At 44.1% G+C, this 21,254-nt stretch overlaps 1 protein-coding gene across 3 annotated transcripts in view; it reads left to right on the top strand.

The window, feature by feature from the left end:
* The window catches only part of LOC115175156 (feline leukemia virus subgroup C receptor-related protein 2), a 48,959-nt gene extending 30,068 nt beyond the window's left edge, over positions 1-18,891 (top strand). For 2 of the 3 annotated variants that reach the window (XM_029734386.1, XM_029734383.1), the window contains exons 5-10: positions 2,527-2,630; positions 5,864-5,974; positions 9,101-9,206; positions 10,002-10,113; positions 12,957-13,012; positions 16,728-16,838. In XM_029734386.1, coding sequence (XP_029590246.1) covers positions 2,527-2,630; positions 5,864-5,974; positions 9,101-9,206; positions 10,002-10,113; positions 12,957-13,012; positions 16,728-16,820 — 582 coding nt within the window. In that variant the 3' untranslated portion in view covers positions 16,821-16,838. Of the gene's footprint in view, positions 1-2,526; positions 2,631-5,863; positions 5,975-9,100; positions 9,207-10,001; positions 10,114-12,956; positions 13,013-16,727; positions 16,839-18,506 lie in introns of those variants that run through there. The other variant, XM_029734385.1, reaches the window with a different exon arrangement.
* Positions 18,892-21,254: the final 2,363 nt, after the last annotated feature.

Here is a 21,254-nt window from a genome sequence, read left to right as displayed (position 1 = left end):
ACGGTGTTCCCCCCTTACCTAACACGGTGTTCCCCCCTTACCTAACACGGTGTTCCCCCCTTACCTAACACGGTGTTCCCCCCTTACCTAACACGGTGTTCCCCCCTTACCTAACACGGTGTCCCCCCCTTACCAAACACGGTGTTCCCCCCTTACCAAACACGTCCCCGGTGTTCCCCCCTTACCTAACACGGTGTTCCCCCCTTACCAAACACTTCCACGGTGTTCCCCCCTTACCAAACACGTCCCCGGTGTTCCCCCCTTACCTAACCCGGTGTTCCCCCCTTACCTAACACGTCCCCGGTGTTCCCCCTTACCAAACACGTCCCCGGTGTTCCCCGCCTTACCTAACACGGTGTTCCCCCCTTACCTAACACGGTGTTCCCCCCTTACCTAACCCGGTGTTCCCCCCTTACCTAACACGTCCCCGGTGTTCCCCCTTACCTAACACAGCCCCGGTGTTCCCCCCTTACCTAACACGGTGTTCCCCCCTTACCAAACACGGTGTTCCCCCCTTACCTAACACGGTGTTCCCCCCTTACCTAACACGGTGTTCCCCCCTTACCTAACACGGTGTTCCCCCCTTACCTAACACGGCCCCGGTGTTCCCCCCTTACCAAACACGGTGTTCCCCCCCTTACCAAACAGGGTGTTCCCCCCTTACCTAACACAGCCCGGTGTTCCCCCCTTACCAAACACGGTGTTCACCCCTTACCTAACACGTCCCCGGTGTTCACCCCTTACCAAACACGGCCCCGGTGTTCCCCCCTTACCACCCTTGCCTTTCGCTGCTCTGGCAGTACGTGGGGAGAGAGGGTGGTCACCGGGTGGCAGTACGTGGGGACAGAGGGTTGTCACGCCCCTCACCTGGTTGTCTAAGTCACTGATTATTAAGGAACTCGCCTCACCTGGTTGTCTAGGTCACTGATTATTAAGGAACTCGCCTCACCTGGTTGTCTAGGTCACTGATTTATTAAGGAACTCCCCTCACCTGGTTGTCTAGGTCACTGATTATTAAGGAACTCGCCTCACCTGGTTGTCTAGGTCACTGATTATTAAGGAACTCCTCTCACCTGGTTGTCTAGGTCACTGATTTATTAAGGAACTCCCCTCACCTGGTTGTCTAGGTCACTGATTATTAAGGAACTCCTCTCACCTGGTTGTCTAGGTCACTGATTATTAAGGAACTCCCCTCACCTGGTTGTCTAGGTCACTGATTTATTAAGGAACTCCCCTCACCTGGTTGTCTAGGTCACTGATTATTAAGGAACTCCTCTCACCTGGTTGTCTAGGTCACTGATTATTAAGGAACTCCCCTCACCTGGTTGTCTAGGTCACTGATTATTAAGGAACTCCCCTCACCTGGTTGTCTAGGTCACTGATTATTAAGGAACTCCTCTCACCTGGTTGTCTAGGTCACTGATTTATTAAGGAACTCCCCTCACCTGGTTGTCTAGGTCACTGATTATTAAGGAACTCCTCTCACCTGGTTGTCTAGGTCACTGATTATTAAGGAACTCCCCTCACCTGGTTGTCTAGGTCACTGATTATTAAGGAACTCCTCTCACCTGGTTGTCTAGGTCACTGATTTATTAAGGAACTCCCCTCACCTGGTTGTCTAGGTCACTGATTTATTAAGGAACTCCCCTCACCTGGTTGTCTAGGTCACTGATTTATTAAGGAACTTCTCTCACCTGGTTGTCTAGGTCGTAGTTGAAAGGAAATACCAAAAACCTGCAGAGACTCTGCCCTCCGTGGAGTTTGACCCACCTGCTGTATAGCATCACATTTATCTCATTCCTCTGTTCAACACTGAAGACATCTCTCAGAAACCTTTCCAGTATAGTCAACAGTTGTTTAGTGCAGGTTGTTCCCAAACTTTTTCACTCAGGCCCCCCTTGTTCACTCAGGCCCCCCTTGTTCACACCCCCCTTGTTGGCGGAGAGAAGAAGTTTGCAGGTTTTACATTTCCTGCAATAATACACATTTTGCAATGGGTTGCAGATCATTTGCTAATTTTTTGTTGTTGTTGCAATTCTACACATGTTGCCATGCCTTATGTGTGTTCATGGGATGTTTGAGTGACTCAAACATTTACAACCAAAATCTATGAGCTAAAAAAAGCTAGCTAAAAAAAGCTAGCTAAAAAAACGTTAGCTGACTTGGACTAGTTGATCTGAACATTACTGACCAGTTATAAATATCTCTCTAAGGTCTGAAGTAACATGACAAGATGAACTGATGATGTACTACCCAATTTTTAAAAATCTACTGTTACAACTTTCAGGAGTAAGTTTAAAGCTGGACTAAGTTGTTGTTTTTTGGGGGTGGGGTCCTTGCCAACCTTGCGCTCCACAGTTTGGGAACCACTGGGTTAGAGTAGCATGCACAAGGGTAACCCTGAGACATGGGATGCTTCCCAATGGCACAGAATTCCCTATATAGCGTACTACGTTTGACCAGAGCTACATAGAAACACACACACACTAACCCTACTGTCGTCTGCCTGTCTGTTCTGACCCGCAGGGTGAAGAGTTGAATGCAGGGAGGATAGGCCTCACCATCGTTATCGCTGGCATGGTGGGGTCGCTGATCTGTGGTATCTGGCTGGACAGAACCAAAACATACAAGTAAGTAAAGTCTAGGTTATTTAACGTGAATTTCTCATGGGTCACTACTAGGGTTGCAAAATTCTGGGAACTTTCAATAAATTCCCTGTTTTTTCCCATAAATCCTGGTTGGAGAATACCAGATTTCCTGCTTATTCTGGGAATTCTCCAACTGGGACTTCGGGAAAACCAGGGAATTTATTGAAAGTTGCCGGAATTTTGCAACCCTAGTAACTACAGTACATTTTACATCATTAAAGGAAGCAGGAAGGGACTCTGGACAGGGGGACGGGCGACAGGGGGACGGGGGACGGGCGACGCGGGGACAGGGCGACGGGGGACAGGGCAACAGGGGGACGGGGGACAGGCGACGGGGGGACGGGGGACAGGGGACGGGGACAGGGGGACGGGCGACAGGGGGACGGGCGACAGGGGGACGGGGGGATGGAGGGACGGGCGACAGGGACGGGCGACAGGGGGACGGGCGACAGGGGGACGGGCGACAGGGGGACAGGGCAACAGGGGGACGGGCGACAGGGGGACAGGCGACGGGGGGACGGGTGACGGGGGGACGGGGGACAGGGCAACAGGGGGACGGGCGACAGGGGGACAGGCGACGGGGGGACGGGCGACGGGGGGACAGGCGACGGGGGGACGGGGACGGGGGGATGGAGGGACGGGCGACAGGGACGGGGGGACGGGCGACAGGGGGACGGGCGACAGGGGGACGGGCGACAGGGACTGGGGGACGGGCGACAGGGGGACGGGCGACAGGGGGACGGGCGACAGGGACGGGGGGACGGGCGACAGGGGGACGGGCGACAGGGACGGGCGACAGTGGGACGGGCGACAGGGGGACGGGCGACAGGGGGACGGGCGACAGGGACGGGCGACAGGGGGACAGGGGGACAGGGGACAGGGGGACGTGCGACAGGGGGACGTGCGACAGGGGGACAGGGGGACGGGCGACAGGGGGACACGGGGACAGGGGGACGGGAGGTATGGAGATGCAGAGATGTGGAATAAGATACAGTATTCCCATATGTTTCCAAACACTGTCTGGAACCGACCCAGTGGACACAAAGCTGGTTTCATTGATTTTTTTCAACCAGTTTTGAAACGCTGGGAAAGAAACTCACTGAGCAACTCTCACCAATGGACTTGTGTGATGCTATTGTCTTGAGTTCTGTACTGTCCATGTTTTATCCTTTTCATGTTGTTGACCCGCTGTGTGTGACTTCCGTCTACTTGACTATACAGGATGTTGATTAGCATTGTTTTTTCTTCTTGGCTGGCCTTGTTTCATGTTGTTTGCTGTTTCATGTCGGTTTTTTTTTTTCACCTTTATTTAACTAGGCAAGTCAGTTAAGAACAAATTCTTATTTACAATGACGGCCTACCAAAAGCCAAAAGGCTTCCTGCGAGGACGGGGGCCTGGGATTAAAAATAATATACTATAGGACGAAACGGCATACTGAGTCACTCATGACATCCAGTTTTTTTATAATATTTGTGCTCCGCGTAGGAAAAAATGTACTGTTACAGCTTGATTTGAGAGATAGAACCGCTTGTTCTGTGAAACTATTTAATATGCCAACACAATTCTGTCTTTATCTTAGATATTAAATGGGCACATGATGTCAATTTTAAGGGTGCGTTCGTAAATTCACTCTGGCTATCTACTCCGATTTCAGAGCACTCTCGCTGCAGCACAGAATAACTGATGAATTTACTAACACTCAACACCCGCTGAATATGGCCGGTGTCAGTAAACGTTGGCCAAAAAGCGTAATGAAATAGTTGCCAGCAGCACAGGTACAGTCACCTACGCTCTGGATAACATGACAACAGCCTAACCAGCTCTTCTAGGGAGAGTAAAATGGTCAAGAGTGAGCTGTTCTCTCATTATGTGTCTGGAAGTAGCTAGCAAGCTAGCCAACGTTAGCCATGTTAGCTTGGGTGCTTGACTGCCGTTGTGAGGTCAGAACGCTCAGGTCAACCCAGCTCCTCGTTCAGAGGAGCGTCCAGTGTGCGCTATGAACGCTTCAGAGAGCGAAGCGGGACAATCTGACCAACGTTCTGAATTTTTCAAAAGCCCAGAGTGCACTGTGAGTACCCTCTGGCACTCCAGTATGAATATACGAACACATCATTGATCTAGAACCCTAGGTAAGATGATGTCATAGAGGCCATTTTTAGCTGAGGTCTGCTCTGGTTGGTTCATCAGAATCCCTGTCTACGGATGACATCAGTCCCAATAACTGGCAGTCAACCAGTCTCCTGAGCCAATCAGCCCCATCACCGACATTGTCTGTTTACCTGACCTTGTTTCCTGCCCCACTCCGTCCTCTCAGTTCAACGGACGGAGACATCCGTAAGTGTTGTTCACGATCAGTTCATTGGTTGGCAATCGCTGTCTAAAGACGTACACAGCACATGTATCGTCCAAAACATTGTTATACTTTTGACTCGTCTGTCCATAGAACATTCTTCCAAGAGTATTGGTGGTCATCCAGGTGCTTTCTGGAAAACTTAAGTCCACTTTTTGGATGACATAGGTCCTATTATGTCTGGTGAAAACCAAACACTGCATTCCACAGTAAGAACCTCATACCAACAGCATGGTGGGGGTAGTGTGAAGGTTTGGGGATGCTTTGCTGCCTCAGGACCTGGACGACTTGCCTTAATAGAAGGAACCATGGAATTCTGCTCTGTATCGGACAATTGTACAGGAGAATGTCAGGCCATCCGTCTGTGAGCTGAAGCTGAAGCACAGCTGGGTCATGCAGCAAGACAATGATCCAAAACACACAATCAAGTCTACATGAAAATGTCTAAAAAGCAACAAATTTGAAGTTTTGGAATGGCCTAGTCAAAGTCCAGACTTATTCCCTATTGAGATGTTGTGACAGGACTTGAAACGACCAGTTCATGCTTGAAAACCCACAAATGTCGCTGAGTTAAAGCGGTTCTGCATGGAAGAGTGGGCCAGAATTCCTCCACAGCGATGTGAGAGACTGATCAACTACAGGAAGTGTTTGGTTAGAGTCATAGCAGCTAAAGGTGGAACAACCAGTTATTGAGTGTAATGGGCCAATTACTTTTCACACAGGGGCATAGGGTGTTGCATAACTTTTTGTTAATTAAATAAATAAAGTAATTATCAATTGACCTATTTATTTATTATTTATTTTTAATTGATTTTTTATTTTATATTGTTAAAAAATATATATCTCATTGATTGTGTCTTTCAGACAGACTACCCTGGCTGTCTACCTCATGTCCTTCGTAGGGATGTTGGTCTACGCCTTCACCCTCAGTCTGGGTCATCTCTGGGTAGTCTTCCTCACCGCTGGAGCCCTGGGGTAAGACCTCCGTCTGTCTGTTTCTGTCTGTCTCTCTGTCTCTCTCTGTCTCTGTCTCTCTGTCTCTCTCTGTCTCTCTCTCTCTGTCTCTCTGTCTCTCTCTCTCTCTCTCTCTCTCTGTCTCTCTGTATCTCTGTCTCTGTCTGTCTCTCTGTCTCTCTCTGTCTGTCTCTCTCTCTCTCTCTCTCTCTCTCTGTCTCTCTCTGTCTCTTGGTTTATGGCCAGATAGCATTCCAATTTGCTCTGTTTTTTGGTTGATTCATTCCAGTGTGGCAAATAGTAATATGTTTGCTTTCTCATCATTTGGTCGCTGTCTCTCTCTGTCTCTCTCTGTCTCTCTGTCTCTCTCTCTCCCTCTCTCTCTCTGTCTCTCTCTGTCTCTCTCTGTCTCTCTCTGTCTCTCTCTCTGTCTCTCTCTCTGTCTCTCTCTCTCTCTCTCTCTGAAACACCTGAGCTGCTACCTCTGCCTTTTACACACACTGACCAACATCCTCACATTTCTGAAGCCACCTGTCTACCCAGGCTATTCTGGTAGTTACAGTAGGCTAAGTATGAGGGGGAAAAAGTATTTGATCCCCTGCGGATTTTGTACGTTTGCCCACTGACAAAGAAATGATCAGTCTATCATTTTAATGGTAAGTTTATTTGAACAGTGAGAGACAGAATAACAACAAAAATATCCAGAAAAACGCATGTCAAAAATGTTATAAAATTATTTGCATTTTAGTGAGGGAAATAAGTATTTGACACCCTCTCAATCAGAAAGATTTCCTTGTTGACTGTGTGGTGTCTCTCGGTATCAATATACACAGTGTCATACCCTTTCAATTTCTTTACATTTTATTGTTACAAAGTGGGATTGAAATGGATTTAATTGTAAATTGCCAACAATCTACACCACATTCTCTGTCAAAGCGGATTTTTTTCATGTATTTAAAAAAAAAAAAGACTAATAGAAATTAAATAAAGGTAAAAAAAATTAATTAAATAACTAAAATATAGTCATTACATAAGTATTCAGCTCCCAGAGTCAATACATGTTAGATTCACCTTTTGGCAGCGGTTGTGAGTTGTGAGTTTTATTGGGTACGTCTCTACTCACCTGGATTGTACAATATTAACCCATTTATTCTTTTCATAATTCTTCAAGCTCTGTCAAGGCATATATATTTAAGTCAAAACTGTAACTCGGCCACTCAGGAACATTCACTGTCTTCTTGGTAAGCAACTCCAGTGTAGATTTGGCCTTGTGTTTTAAGTTATTGTCCTGCTGAAAGGTGAATTCATCTCCCAGTGTCTGGTGTAAAGCAGACTGAAGCAGGTTTTCCTCTAGGATTTTTCCTGTGCTTAGCTCCATCCTGTTTGTTTTTATTCTGAAAACCCTCCGTCTTTTTCCGATGTCAAGTATACACATACCGTGGTGCAGCCACCATCATGCCTGAAAATAACGAGACAGTTAATCAGTGATGTGTTGTTGGATTTACCCCCAAACATAAGGCTTTGCATTTAGGCCAAAACGTTTATTCCTGTGTTTTTTTTGCAGTATTACTTTAATGCCTTGTTTTGGAATATTTTGATTCTGTATATTTGTATTGTATTCACTCTGTCATTTAGGTCATTATTGTGGACAATGTTGTTGATCCATCCTCAGTTTTCTACCATCAGACATTGAACTCTGTAGCTGTTTTAAAATCACCAATGGCCTCATGGTGAAATCCCTGAGCAGTTTCCTTCCTGTCCTGCAGCTCAGTTCTGTTCCGAAGGACGACTGTATCTTTGACGTGTCTGGGGGGGGGGTTTGAATACGTCCACAGCATAATTATTAACTTGACCATGCCTAAAGACATATTCAATGTCTGATTTGTTATTGTTAACCTTCTACCAATCACTGACCTTTTTTTGTGAGGCTTTCGACAGGCTCCCTGGTCTTTTGGAGTTGAATCTGTGCTTGAAAGGACAGAATGACCTTACAGATGTTGTATGTATGGGGGACAGAGGAAGGGGTAGTCATGCAAAAAATCATGTCAACCCCTATTATTTCACATACAGTGAGTCCATGTAAATGATGTGATTTGTTAAGTCAAATGTTACTCCTGAATTAATTTAGGCTTGCATAAACAAATGGACTGGATATTTATGCAATGACTATATTTTAGTTATTCATTTTTTTTTATTAATCTTTTCAACAAATGTTCACATTTTTCTTCCACTTTGAGTAGTTTGAGTAGATTTGTTGATTGAAATATATATATATTTTCAATTCTATAAATTTGAATCCCACTTTGTAACAGAAAAATGTTTCCTACTAGAATCACTGTGCTTCTACACCTGCATCGCTTTGCTCTCTGGGGGTTTAAGCTGCTGGATTTCTGTATAAGCACTTTGATTGATTTTAATAAAATGTGAATAAATACAAGAGGTCTGAATACTTTTGCAAGGCGCCGTATTACCACAGAATTACATAGAAGACTAGAGGGAACATTTTGGTATCCTACCGTCATGGTCAAGAAAGTGTTTCCCACTATATGGTCAAGCTACAAAAGTCAAAAATGTCTAGATTGTAAAAATGTATGATATTTATTTATTTTAGTAGCTTTTTTTGGTCTTCATTTAAGGTTAGGCTTAATGTTAGCGGTGTGGGTAAGGTTAGGGTTAGATTTAAATCAGATTTTAAGATGAGAAATTGTAAAACTATACCCCATACTTCTGATTTTTGCAACTTGGCTAAATAGTGATGAGCCATTATTTTATTTTTTTATGTAGGAACTGAATTCTACGATCCCAATGTACACTGACTATACCAAACATTAAGAACACCTTCCTAACATTGAGTGTGGAGAGAGAAAAAAAAACTGTTGAGCGTTAAAAAAACAGCAGCGTTGCAGTTCTTGACACAAACCGGTACGCCTGGCATCTACTACCATACCATGTTTTATTAAAGGAACTTCATATTTTGTCTTGCCCATTCACCCTCTGAATGGAGCACCATTCACAATCCATGTCTCAAGGCTTAAAAATCCTTCTTTAACCCGTCTCCTCCCCTTCATCTACACTGATTTTTGAAGTGGATTTAACAAGTGACTTCAATAAGGAATACAACACTGTGTTGTATTTCTATGTCTGTAGATTCTTCATGACAGGCTATCTTCCCCTGGGCTTTGAGTTTGGTGTGGAGCTAACCTACCCCGAGTGTGAAGGCACCTCTTCAGGCCTGCTCAACTGCTCTGCACAGGTGAACACACTGTTGCTGCTTCTGACAGTTGGCAGATCAAAGCTTTTCATATCCATGGGATAATAGAGAACCATAACAGAATGGGAAAATGTTGGGTTGTGTTTGTGTATATATACGTGTTCCTGGCTTTCTAGACGTCTGGCTGTCTAGATGTCTGCCTGGCTGGCTAGACGTCTGCCTGGCTGGCTGGCTGGCTGTCTAGACGTCTGCCTGGCTGGCTGTCTAGACGTCTGGCTGGCTTTCTAGACGTCTGCCTGGCTGGCTGGCTGGCTTTCTAGACGTCTGGCTGGCTTTCTAGACGTCTGCCTGGCTGGCTGGCTGTCTAGACGTCTGGCTGGCTGGCTGTCTAGACGTCTGGCTGGCTGGCTGTCTAGACGTCTGGCTGGCTTTCTAGATGTCTGCCTGGCTGGCTGGCTGTCTAGACGTCTGCCTGGCTGGCTGGCTGTCTAGACGTCTGCCTGGCTGGCTGGCTGGCTGTCTAGATGTCTGCCTGGCTGGCTAGACGTCTGGCTGTCTAGATGTCTGCCTGGCTGGCTAGACGTCTGCCTGGCTGGCTGTCTAGATGTCTGCCTGGCTGGCTGGCTGGCTGTCTAGACGTCTGCCTGGCTGGCTGGCTGACTGGCTGTCTGGCTGTCTAGACGTCTGCCTGGCTGGCTGGCTGGCTGTCTAGACGTCTGCCTGGCTGGCTGGCTGACTGGCTGGCTGGCTGTCTAGACGTCTGCCTGGCTGGCTGGCTAGACGTCTGCCTGGCTGCCTGGCTGCGTATATCGATACAACCTGTCTCTCCCTGTACAGGTGTTTGGTATCATCTTCACTATCTGCCAGGGGAAGATTATAGATAACTACGGGACGCTGGCAGGAAACATCTTCCTCTGTGTCTTCCTCTTCATCGGATCGGTCCTCACAGGTACGGACCCTTTACATTTTTACGTGAAGAGACTATTATGTACTTAAAAAGACAGAGGGAGAAACAGATTGAAAAGGATGAGCACTGTAAAGCACAGGAGTCAAGCTGGTTTTCACTCCTCCCTTGTACTTGATTGATCTATTAAGGTCACTGATTAGTCAGGAACTCCCCTCACCTGGTTGTTTATGACTTATTTGGACCCAAATTGAAAGGAAATTACAAAAACCAGCAGACACACAGCCCTCCAAGGAAGGAGTTTGACACCCCTGGTGTAGAATCTAGCAGAAAGGGGATTCAATCCCCAGACCGGACTCTATGCAAGGGCCGAAGACGACCGGGGGCTGCGCAAGGGCCGAAGACGACCGGGGGCTGCGCAAGGGCCGAAGACGACTGTATTGACCACTAAGCTCTTGGGCTCCCGAGTGGCGCAGCGGTATAAGGCACTGTATCTGTGCTTGAGGCGTCACTACAGACACCCTGGTTCGATTCCAGGCTGTATCACAAACGGACGTGATTGGGAGTCCCATAAGGCGGTGCACAATTGGCCCAGCGTCGTCCGTGTTTGGCCTGGGTCACAGCTCAAATGTACTGTAACTGTTACAATTAGCCAGTAGGCTAAGCATGCAAACTATTCAACTAGATAATTCCTAGCTCACTTTATGCAAGAAACTTTTCACGCATCTACCATATTACACTCCTGATTTAATGGAAATAATTCACAAGCATGTGCAGACATCTAAAGGGTTTCTTTTTTTAGTTAGTTGCAAGACAGACAGACAAAGTGGCACAGCTGCTAGCTAGCTAACGTTAGCGAACAACATTTACTTCATCAAGTAACTTCATCATTAAAAAAAAATGTACGTTTACCCCTCTCATATGAATATCAAAGTACAGTAACGTTATCATACTGTCATTGGTATTATACAAAGCTAGGTAGCTAGCAAGCTAAACAAAATGTCTGCACCCATTAGCTTACTAGTTAGCCGAATGCTAGGTTGAATATGACAAAGGTTAAGACAATGGGATTCTAATATTCCATAACTCATTATAACAACGGGACTAGCGTTGCTATGTAGCAACGGCGTTGGTAGTTAGCAACTGCGCTGGTCCCAGATTAGTGACGACGTTGTCTTAACCTGTATATCTTCAACCTAGGCTAAATGCTAACGTCAGCTAATGTTAGCTAAACAATAGATAGATTGCATTTCGGCCTACCTTAGAACAAAACATGCTAAATTTCATAAAGATCATGCAAGTCATTACATTGTTAATTCACTGGACTTTTGCATTAAAATAAATGGTTTTGTGAAGATTCCCGTACTGCAATATCAGATTTAAAAAAAAAACTGAAATGAATCAAGTCTCTAATAAGGAAAAGGCCTATACATTTCAGCTGTTTCAAAAACATTGCTCTGCTAACGATACAATTCTGTTTACACTGTCCTGCTTGGAGGGGGGGGACGGACTGTCTAGCAAGTGTCGTGTGTGTGTGTGTGACCTCCGGAGGAAATTAGCAAGTGTACATTTTTATTAATGTCTCAAGAATCGAAATCTTGTTAACTCTTGTCAATGTGAAAAGAGCCTAAGCTCATGTACCTAGACCCTATTCACACTATGGTGCCGAATCCGATCTGAACCCTTCTGCTGGCTCCGATAGTTCCTTTCCTACATGGTTCCAGTAACACTCGAGTGGATGTGTAACCAGGCCCAGCACTGTACAGCTCAGCTCAGTTTGAGTGAAAAGGATATCACTTCCTTTTTACGAAAAAAAATATTTCAGAGTGCAGTAATAACTGCAGTACAATGCTGTATAACAGCAGTTATTCTGTAATTACTGCGTCCAAAAAATACCACAGTCGACTGCAGTTACTGCATATTTTTTTTTTTCTTCTTCTAAGGGTTTATGTGCAGTCCATAGTTAATGTTCAGTCGACATGGGTTTTTGTTACGGGGGCAATAATGTTTTCCTGCAACATCTTGAGGTCTTGGAATGTGTCTGTGTCGTCGTGGTTACTGTGTAACAACCTAACTGTATTATTTGAAGGTTACAAAGCAGTAGCAGAAATGGCATGTTGAGGTGCTGGTTACCGGGTGGGGAAGGCCCACCTCAGGCCGTACTTCAACTGACACAGAGAGAGAGAGAGAGTTAATACCCAGCTCCTCTGATTTGCACCATAAACTTCCCAATGGAGGTTACAATGTGCCACTCATTTAAAAAAAAAAAAAAAAAACATTGTGTGTGTGTGTACCAAATAGCACCCTATTCCCTATGTAGTGCACTACCTATATGGACTCTGGTCAAAAGTAGTGCGCTACCTATATGGACTCTGGTCAAAAGTAGTGCACTACCTATATGGACTCTGGTCAAAAGTAGTGCACTACCTATATGGACTCTGGTCAAAAGTAGTGCACTACATAGGCAATAGGGTGCCGTTTGGGATGTAGCCGTTGGCTACTGAAGTCCAGGGCTGAGAGACAACTTTTAGATGACCTTTCGACCTGACTGTTAATGATGATGGGACTATAAGATTTAAGGGTCAGTCTAGAGGGCTGCTGTGTTATAATGACATACATAATGGCTACTACAGACCAGGGCTGAAGTCCACGTTCACCTACATGAGAGCTCTGCTAGACGGTTATGTTAACGAGGTGGGTCGGCCCAGCTGGCTACTGTGCTGTATTTAGGAACTGACTTCATACTGTATGGTCTATCATTGTGTTAGTAGTGCCTCCTAGTGGAAGTTGTACCTTACTGTCTTTTGCAATGGAATATTCTGATGGGTTTTTTTTTGGACTAGCAACAGTATGTTGTCTTTCTAAGACATGTATTTCTGTCGCTCCAGGCTTCATCAAGTCAGACCTGCAGAGACAGAAGGCTAACCAGTTGGCCAAGGCAGCTGTAAGTATGGGTAGATGTAGATGGGGATTAGGGTAGTGGGTGGTTCTGTGTGTGTGTGTGTGGGGGGGGGGGATAGTGAAAGAAGGAAAGTTCTACCTCATGGGGACATTTCCCACATCCCCTTGAGGACAAAGGCTATTTTAAGTTTAGGGTTAAGGTAAGAGTTGGGTTTAGGGTTAAGGTAATGGTTAGGTTTAGGGTTAAGGTAATAGTTCGTTAATGTTTAGGGTTAAGGTAATGGTTAGGTTTAGGGTTAAGGTAAGAGTTGGTTAATGTTTAGGGTTAAGGTAATGGTTAGGTTTAGGGTTAAGGTAAGGGTTAGGTTTAGGGTTAAGGATTAAGGTAAGGGCTAGGTTTAGGGTTAAGGATTAAGGTAAGGGCTAGGTTTAGGGTTAAGGTAAGGGTTGGGTTAAGGGTTAAGGTAAGGGTTAGGTTTAGGGTTAAGGTAAGGTTTAGAGTTAGGTTTAGGGTTAAGGTAAGGGTTAGGTTTATGTTTAAGGTTTATGTTTAAGGGTTAGGTTTATGGTTAAAGAAAATAGTATTTTGAATATAAATACATTTTAGGTCCATACGAGGATATAAGAAAATTTTTATTTTTTATTTCACCTTTATTTAATTAACTAGGCAAGTCAGTTAAGAATAAATTCTTATTTACAATGACTGCCTAGGAACATTGTGTGTGTGATATCCGTAGCTGAGTATTTCTGGTGTGCAGCATGCTCCCAAAGTCACCTAACAGTCTTTTGATGTTGTTCCTAGAATAACTTGTCTCCTCTTTTGTCTGTTTGATGTTCTGTCTGTCTGTCTGTTTGATGTGTCTGTCTGTCTGTCTGTTTGATGTGTCTGTCTGATGTTCTGTTTGATGTGTCTGTCTGATGTTCTGTTTGATGTGTCTGTCTGATGTTCTGTTTGATGTGTCTGTCTGTCTGTTTGATGTGTCTGTCTGTTTGATGTGTCTGTCTGTCTGTTTGATGTGTCTGTCTGTCTGTTTGATGTGTCTGTCTGTCTGTTTGATGTGTCTGTCTGTCTGTTTGATGTTCTGTTTGATGTGTCTGTCTGTCTGTTTGATGTGTCTGTCTGTCTGTTTGATGTGTCTGTCTGTCTGTTTGATGTGTCTGTCCGTCTGTTTGATGTGTCTGTCTGTCTGTCTGTCTGTTTGATGTTCTGTCTGTCTGTTTGATGTTCTGTCTGTCTGTTTGATGTGTCTGTCTGTCTGTCTGATGGTCTGTCTGTCTTTGATGTTCTGTTTGATGTTCTGTCTGATCTGTCTGTCTTTGATGTTCTGTTTGATGTTCTGTCTGTCTTTGATGTTCTGTTTGATGTCTGTCTGTTTATCTGTGTTTGATGTCCTCTGTTGCCTGAGGTCAAATTTGATGACTTCTGACTGGAGAAAGAGTTGATCATACAGACCGATGCCATTTCCATTGTACAGTCTTGGCCAAAAGTTTTGAATTTCCACTAAGTTTGCTGCTTCAGTGTCTTTAGATATTTTTGTCAGATATTACTATGGAATACTGAAGTATAATTACAAGCATTTCATAAGTGTCAAAGGCTTTTATTGACAATTACATGAAGTTGATGCAAAGAGTCAATATTTGCAGTGTTGACCCTTCTTTTTCAAGACCTCTGCAAGCCGCTCTGGCATGCTGTCAATTAACTTCTGGGCCACATCCTGACTGATGGCAGCCCATTCTTGCATAATCAATGCTTGGAGTTTGTCAGAATTTGTGGGTTTTTGTTTGTCCCACCCGCCTCTTGAGGATTGACCACAAGTTCTCAATGGGATTAAGGTCTGGGGAGTTTCCTGGCCATGGACCCAAAATATCGATGTTTTGTTCCCTGAGCCACTTAGTTATCACTTTTGCCTTATGGCAAGGTGCTCCATCATGCTGGAAAAGGCATTGTTCGTCACCAAACTGTTCCTGGATGGTTGGGAGAAGTTTCTCTCGGAGGATGTGTTGGTACCATTCTTTATTCATGGCTGTGTTCTTAGGCAAAATTGTGAGTGAGTCCACTCCCTTAGCTGAGAAGCAACCCCACACGTGAATGGTCTCAGGATGCTTTACTGTTGGCATGACACAAGACTGATGGTAGCGCTCACCTTGTCTTCTCCGGACAAGCTTTTTTCCGGATGCCCCAAACAATCGGAAAGGGGATTCATCAGAGAAAATGACTTTACCCCAGTCCTCAGCAGTCCAATCCCTGTACCTTTTGCAGAATATCAGTCTGTCCCTGATGTTTTTCTTGGAGAGAAGTGGCTTCTTTGCTGCCCTTCTTGACACCAGGCCATCCTCCAAAAGTCTTTGCCTCACTGTGCGTGCAGATGCACTCACACCTGTCTGCTGCCATTCCTGAGCAAGCTCTGTACTGGTGGTGCCCCGATCCCGCAGCTGAATCAACTTTAGGAGACGGTCCTGGCGCTTGCTGAACTTTCTTGGGCGCCCTGAAGCCTTCTTCACAACAATTGAACCGCTCTCCTTGAAGTTCTTGATGATCCGATAAATTGTTGATTTAGGTGCAATCTTACTGGCAGCAATATCCTTGCCTGTGAAGCCCTTTTTGTGCAAAGCAATGATGATGGCACGTGTTTCCTTGCAGGTAACCATGGTTGACAGAGGAAGAACAATGATTCCAAGCATCACTCTCCTTTTAAAGCTTCCAGTTTGTTATTTGAACTCAATCAGCATGACAGAGTGATCTCCAGCCTTGTCCTCATCAACACTCACACCTGTGTTAACGAGAGAATCACTGACATGATGTCAGCTGGTCCTTTTGTGGCAGGGCAGAAATGCAGTGGAAATGTGTTTTTGGGGATTCAGTTCATTTGCATGGCAAAGAGGGACTTTGCAATTAATTGCAATTCATCTGATCACTCTTCATAACATTCTGGAGTATATGCAAATTGCAATCATACAAACTAAGGCAGCAGACTTTGTGAAAATGAATATTTGTGTCATTCTCAAAACCTTTGGCCACGACTATACGCTAACCTCCAGTAACTGTCATCAGTTGTAATTATAATTTTTTATTTTCTAATTCTATTGAGATTGTATCTGTTGCACCGCAGAATGTTGAATCCTATGATCACGTGCTTGTCTCACTACCGGTGAGATATATTAAATAAAAAAGGAGAAAGCAAAAGACAGGAACAAGAGGTCAGAGAAAGCAAGAAAGAGATTGTACCAATACACAGATATATCTGAGACAGTTAGCCATGAGATAGAGCAGTGTTAACCAGAGGTGACTGACAAGACCTTGTGGCTGATCGAGGGGTTGAAGAGAGCGTCATTCTCGACCTTTGCCCCCAGGCCTCAGACTAGCGTTCCGTTTGGGACATAAGTCTGTTGACGGGCAGATCTGAGATAGTTTATCAGGTTTTCCTATTGAGGTTTAAAACACCTAAGATAAGATATCGTCACTCTCGGGGAAAGAGAACTTTTTAACTCCATTTTTGGCCCCCTTTTTAAAAATTGTTACAATGTATTGAAAGTAAGCAATCCCATCGACCTAATCGGAACATTTCATGACTCTAGTCTTGAACCAAGGAAAACGTTTTCAAAATAACTTTGAAGTTTCATAAATGTTCATTAATGGTCAAACATGGATGTTCTTTTCCTTTTTCCTGAAAATATGGTTTTAGACAGCGATGATAATATAGCACTTTCTTACCTCCTGACCGTATATAAAGGTCAATTAAAAAAAATATATGTTCCAGGCGGACGGACAGCTCTCTGGACAGCAGCAGGGCTACGGGGCCACGACTCTAATCAAGAGACAGGACAGCCCTTCTGATTCTTCTCTGGCTTGATCACTAACCCCCACCCCCCACCCCCTACCCCCCACCCCCCACCCCCTAACCCTTTACACTCTTAGCTCGAACCTCAGACGAGCCAAGGTAGGGGCACAGCAAACCGAACCAACAATCACCACACGCTTCTCTGTCCATTATTCTCTTAGGGGTGAATCCTAACTTCTGTTTGAGTCAGATTAAAATGTAGTCTCTCCATTTTGACATTAGTGCATAAATAAGTGGAAGTTAGGATTCCCTCTATATCTGTATCTCTTTCACCTTTTGACCAGGGGTTGAGATTTCCTGGAAGATTTTTTGTTTTATTACTAAGATTTGTCTTTTCTATTGGCTAAAGAATGGACTTCACATGATTTTTGAAGTTTTCTTGAAAAACGTTACCTCTCACCCTGCACCCCTCAAACCTCTTCTCCATCTTCACTTTCTACCTCACACTCCAGATTCCATGATTCATGCACAGCTTCTGATCTTTTCACCTGTATGTAGTATCTCTGTAGTATAATAGGATGTATGTAGTATCTCTGTAGTATAATAGGATGTATGTAGTATCTCTGTAGTATAATAGGATGTATGTAGTATCTATGTAGTATAATAGGATGTATGTAGTATCTATGTAGTATAATAGGATGTATGTAGTATCTCTGTAGTATAATAGGATTTATGTAGTATCTCTGTAGTATAATAGGATGTATGTGGTAACTCATATTTGTGTAGTGGGTCTATAATACACTGAGTGGACAAAACATTAAGAACACCTTCCTAATATTGAGTTGCACCCCCTTTTGCCCTCACAACAACCTCCTGTTTTTGGGACATGGACTCTACAAGTTGTCAAAAGCGTTCCACAGGGATGCTGGCCCATGTTGACTCCAACGCTTCCCCACAGTTGTGTCAAGTTGCAGTTCTTAAGTTGTACTTCTTGACACACTCAAACCGGTGTGCCTGGCACCTACTACCATACCCCGTTCAAAGACACTTAAATATTTTGTCTTGCCCATTCACCCTCTGACTGGCACATATACGCAATCCATGTCTCAATTGTTTCGAGGCTTAAAAATCCTTCTTTAACCCGTCTCCTCCCCTTCATCTACACTGATTTGAAGTGGATTGAACACAAGGGATCCTAGCTTTCACCTGGATTCACCTGGTCAGTCTATGTCCCTCAGACTAATCTCTGGACCTCGAAGCCAGCTCCATTGCATTTTTTTCATTGTTCCCCTTTAAACAGGGACTGATTTTTAGACCTGAGACTCCAGGTGTGTGCAATTCATTATTAGGTAGTATAGAAAACTGGCACCTCGTAGGGTGAGTTGAATACCCCTGGTCTATGTCATGGAAAGAGCTGGTGTTCCTAATGTTTTGTACACCCAGTGTACATCCGTGTATTTATGTAGCGTATTATGTTTATTTGTACTTTAGTTTTTCCGTTATGTTGCCAGGGATACTAAAACAGTTGGTCTACTTGTTCTTGTAATATTATTTGCATCAGGTTTAGGGTTGCAAAATTCTTGTTTCGAGGAAAGAAAATTCAGTTTCCAGAAATCCTGGTTGTAAGATTCCTGGAATCGGAAGGAAATAAGCAGGATTTATGGAAAACCTGGAAATGTTGGGAAAGAACTTTGCAACTCTTATCGGGATCGTCTTAAGCTGGAACGTGATTTGACATTTTTTGTTGTTGATTGACAGGTCCCTTCAGATCCCGAGGATGGGAACCTTCCTGCCTCCGCAGTCCTCGAAGGAACCAGGTTTTAGAGACGGACGATCTGCTGGACACACACACACACAGTAAATCACCAGCATCTCCCACTCTGTGGAATGTGAAGTTTAGGGGAGGAGCACAATCAGGAAGTGTTTACGACCACTTCCCTTTAACACTGTCAGACCACTTCCCTTTAACACGTCCGACCACTTCCCTTTAACACTGTCCGACCACTTCCCTTTAACACTGTCCGAAAAGACATCCAATATTTACGCAACAACAAATTATTTCTGTATAATTTCTAATGTGCCATATCTAATCTACAAAATGTTTACTGTCCAGAATTAGCACAAATAATACTGTCGTTTTACAGTATACACTGAGTATAGAAAACGTTAACCCCTGCTTGTTGCATAACATAGACTGACCAAGTGAAAGCTATGATCCCTTATTGATGTCACCTGTTAAATCCACTTCAATCAGTGTAGATGAAGGGGAGGAGACACGTTAAAGAAGTATTTTTAAGCCTTGAGACATTTGAGACATGGATTATGTATGTATGGGCAAGACAAAAGATTTATGTGCCTTTGAATGGTGTATGGTAGTAGGTGCCAGGCGTACCGGTTTGTGTCAACAACTACAATGCTGCTGGGTTTTTCATGGTCAACAGTTTCCTGTGTGTATCAAGAATGGTCCACCACCCAAAGGACATCCAGCCAACTTGACACAACTGTGGGAAGCATTGGAGTCAACATGGGCCAGCATCCCTGTGGAACACTTTCGACACCTTGTAGAGTCCATGCCCCGAAGAATTTGAGGCGTTTCTGAGGGCAAAAGGGGGAATGCTAGTCTCAAAGTATCATTTAGCTTTTTTTAAGACCCAAATCTAAAGTTTTTTAAGGATCCATACACAATTTTTTATTTTATATATTTTTTTACTAACCCCAATCCTCGTTGTGCAGTACGGGGGCTCTGAAAAAACAAACAAATGTGCCCAAAACATTCAAATGCGTCCTTTTAGAAATCGTTAGATGTTGTACAGATGTAATTGTGTCATTCTGAACTTTTATCCACTACATTATATTTAATTTTGTGGCGACTGAAGCGCCACTTCTCTGTTCATTCTAGCAGCAGACTATACAGAGAATGGAACAGCTGGATGGGGGAAATGACTTGAGTTGCACAAAATGGAAAATAACGTTTGCGGATAAAGTTCGAAAGGACACAATGTCATGTGTACAACATGAAAAGACCTGCAGCACTATACTGAGCGCGTTTCCATTTCTAAAAGGACGTATTTGGGTGTTTTTGGAGCGATTAAAAAAAAAATACAAATAAAAAAAATTCTTTATATATTTTTTTTCAGAGCACCCGTACTACACAACGAGGAAGTAAATCGCAGGTTTGGGTAATTTTCTCAAAAACAAGTGGAAGAAAATAGAGATTTAGTTGTATAAAAAAAAGCTAACTTATCCTTTTTTAATGTTTCAGTTGTAAAGAAAGCATTACTAAAACACACACAAAGACAGTTTCCAATATGTAGCCATTGAACTTTATTGTTTTTGCTATTCTTTGTCATTAAAACAAACTTTTTTTATTTTTATTAATCTTTGAAAGAATGCACAAATATCTTGGAGAAATGTTTTTACAAAAACTGATTGATTTGTAAAACGATCAATTGATGACGTAGGGAAAAAAAGCTGGGAAGGTGTGTAATGTTGTCCTGTCACACTAATGAAGTACTTTTGTAAGATAATTTTATACTACCTGAATCTATGAAGTGTTTTTTTTTCTCCCCGTCACTTTTCTAGAAACACAGATTTATAGTTGTGTATAACAGTCCATGTTGTTCTGTAAATGTCACATATATTTAACAAACATGTACATGTCTGTTTGTTGAAATAAAGAATGGTTTCCTAAAAGTATTTGAGCGATTTCAATGTTGAATCTGTAACATCTGTTTTTCTCATCATCACATCCTGCTAGCATAGCATGCCCACTTTGACTGGCCCTTTACAGAGCACACCTACCTCCATAGACCTCATCACATCCTGCTAGCATAGCATGCTCACTGTCCGACTGGCCCGTTACAGAGCACACCTACCTCCATAGACCTCATCACATCCTGCTAGCATAGCATGCCCACTTTGACTGGCCCTTTACAGAGCACACCTACCTCCATAGACCTCATCACATCCTGCTAGCATAGCATGCTCACTGTCCGACTGGCCCGTTACAGAGCACACCTACCTCCATAGACCTCATCACATCCTGCTAGCATAGCATGCTCACTGTCCGACTGGCCCTTTACAGAGCACCTACCTCCATAGACCTCATCACATCCTGCTAGCATAGCATGCCCACTTTGACTGGCCCTTTACAGAGCACACCTACCTCCATAGACCTCATCACATCCTGCTAGCATAGCATGCCCACTGTCATACTGGCCCTTTACAGAGCATACCTACCTCCATAGACCTCATCACATCCTGCTAGCATAGCATGCCCACTGTCAGACTGGGCACTTTACAGAGCGCACCTACCTCCATTGACCTCATCACATCCTGCTAGCATAGCATGCCCACTGTCATACTGGCCCTTTACAGAGCACCTACCTCCATAGACCTCATCACATCCTGCTAGCATAGCATGCCCACTTTGACTGGCCCTTTACAGAGCACACCTACCTCCATAGACCTCATCACATCCTGCTAGCATAGCATGCCCACTGTCCG

Source organism: Salmo trutta, chromosome 35 (assembly GCF_901001165.1).
Source record: "Salmo trutta chromosome 35, fSalTru1.1, whole genome shotgun sequence".
NCBI classification, from domain to species: Eukaryota; Metazoa; Chordata; class Actinopteri; order Salmoniformes; family Salmonidae; genus Salmo; species Salmo trutta.
This window is presented reverse-complemented; position numbering and strand designations above follow the sequence as displayed.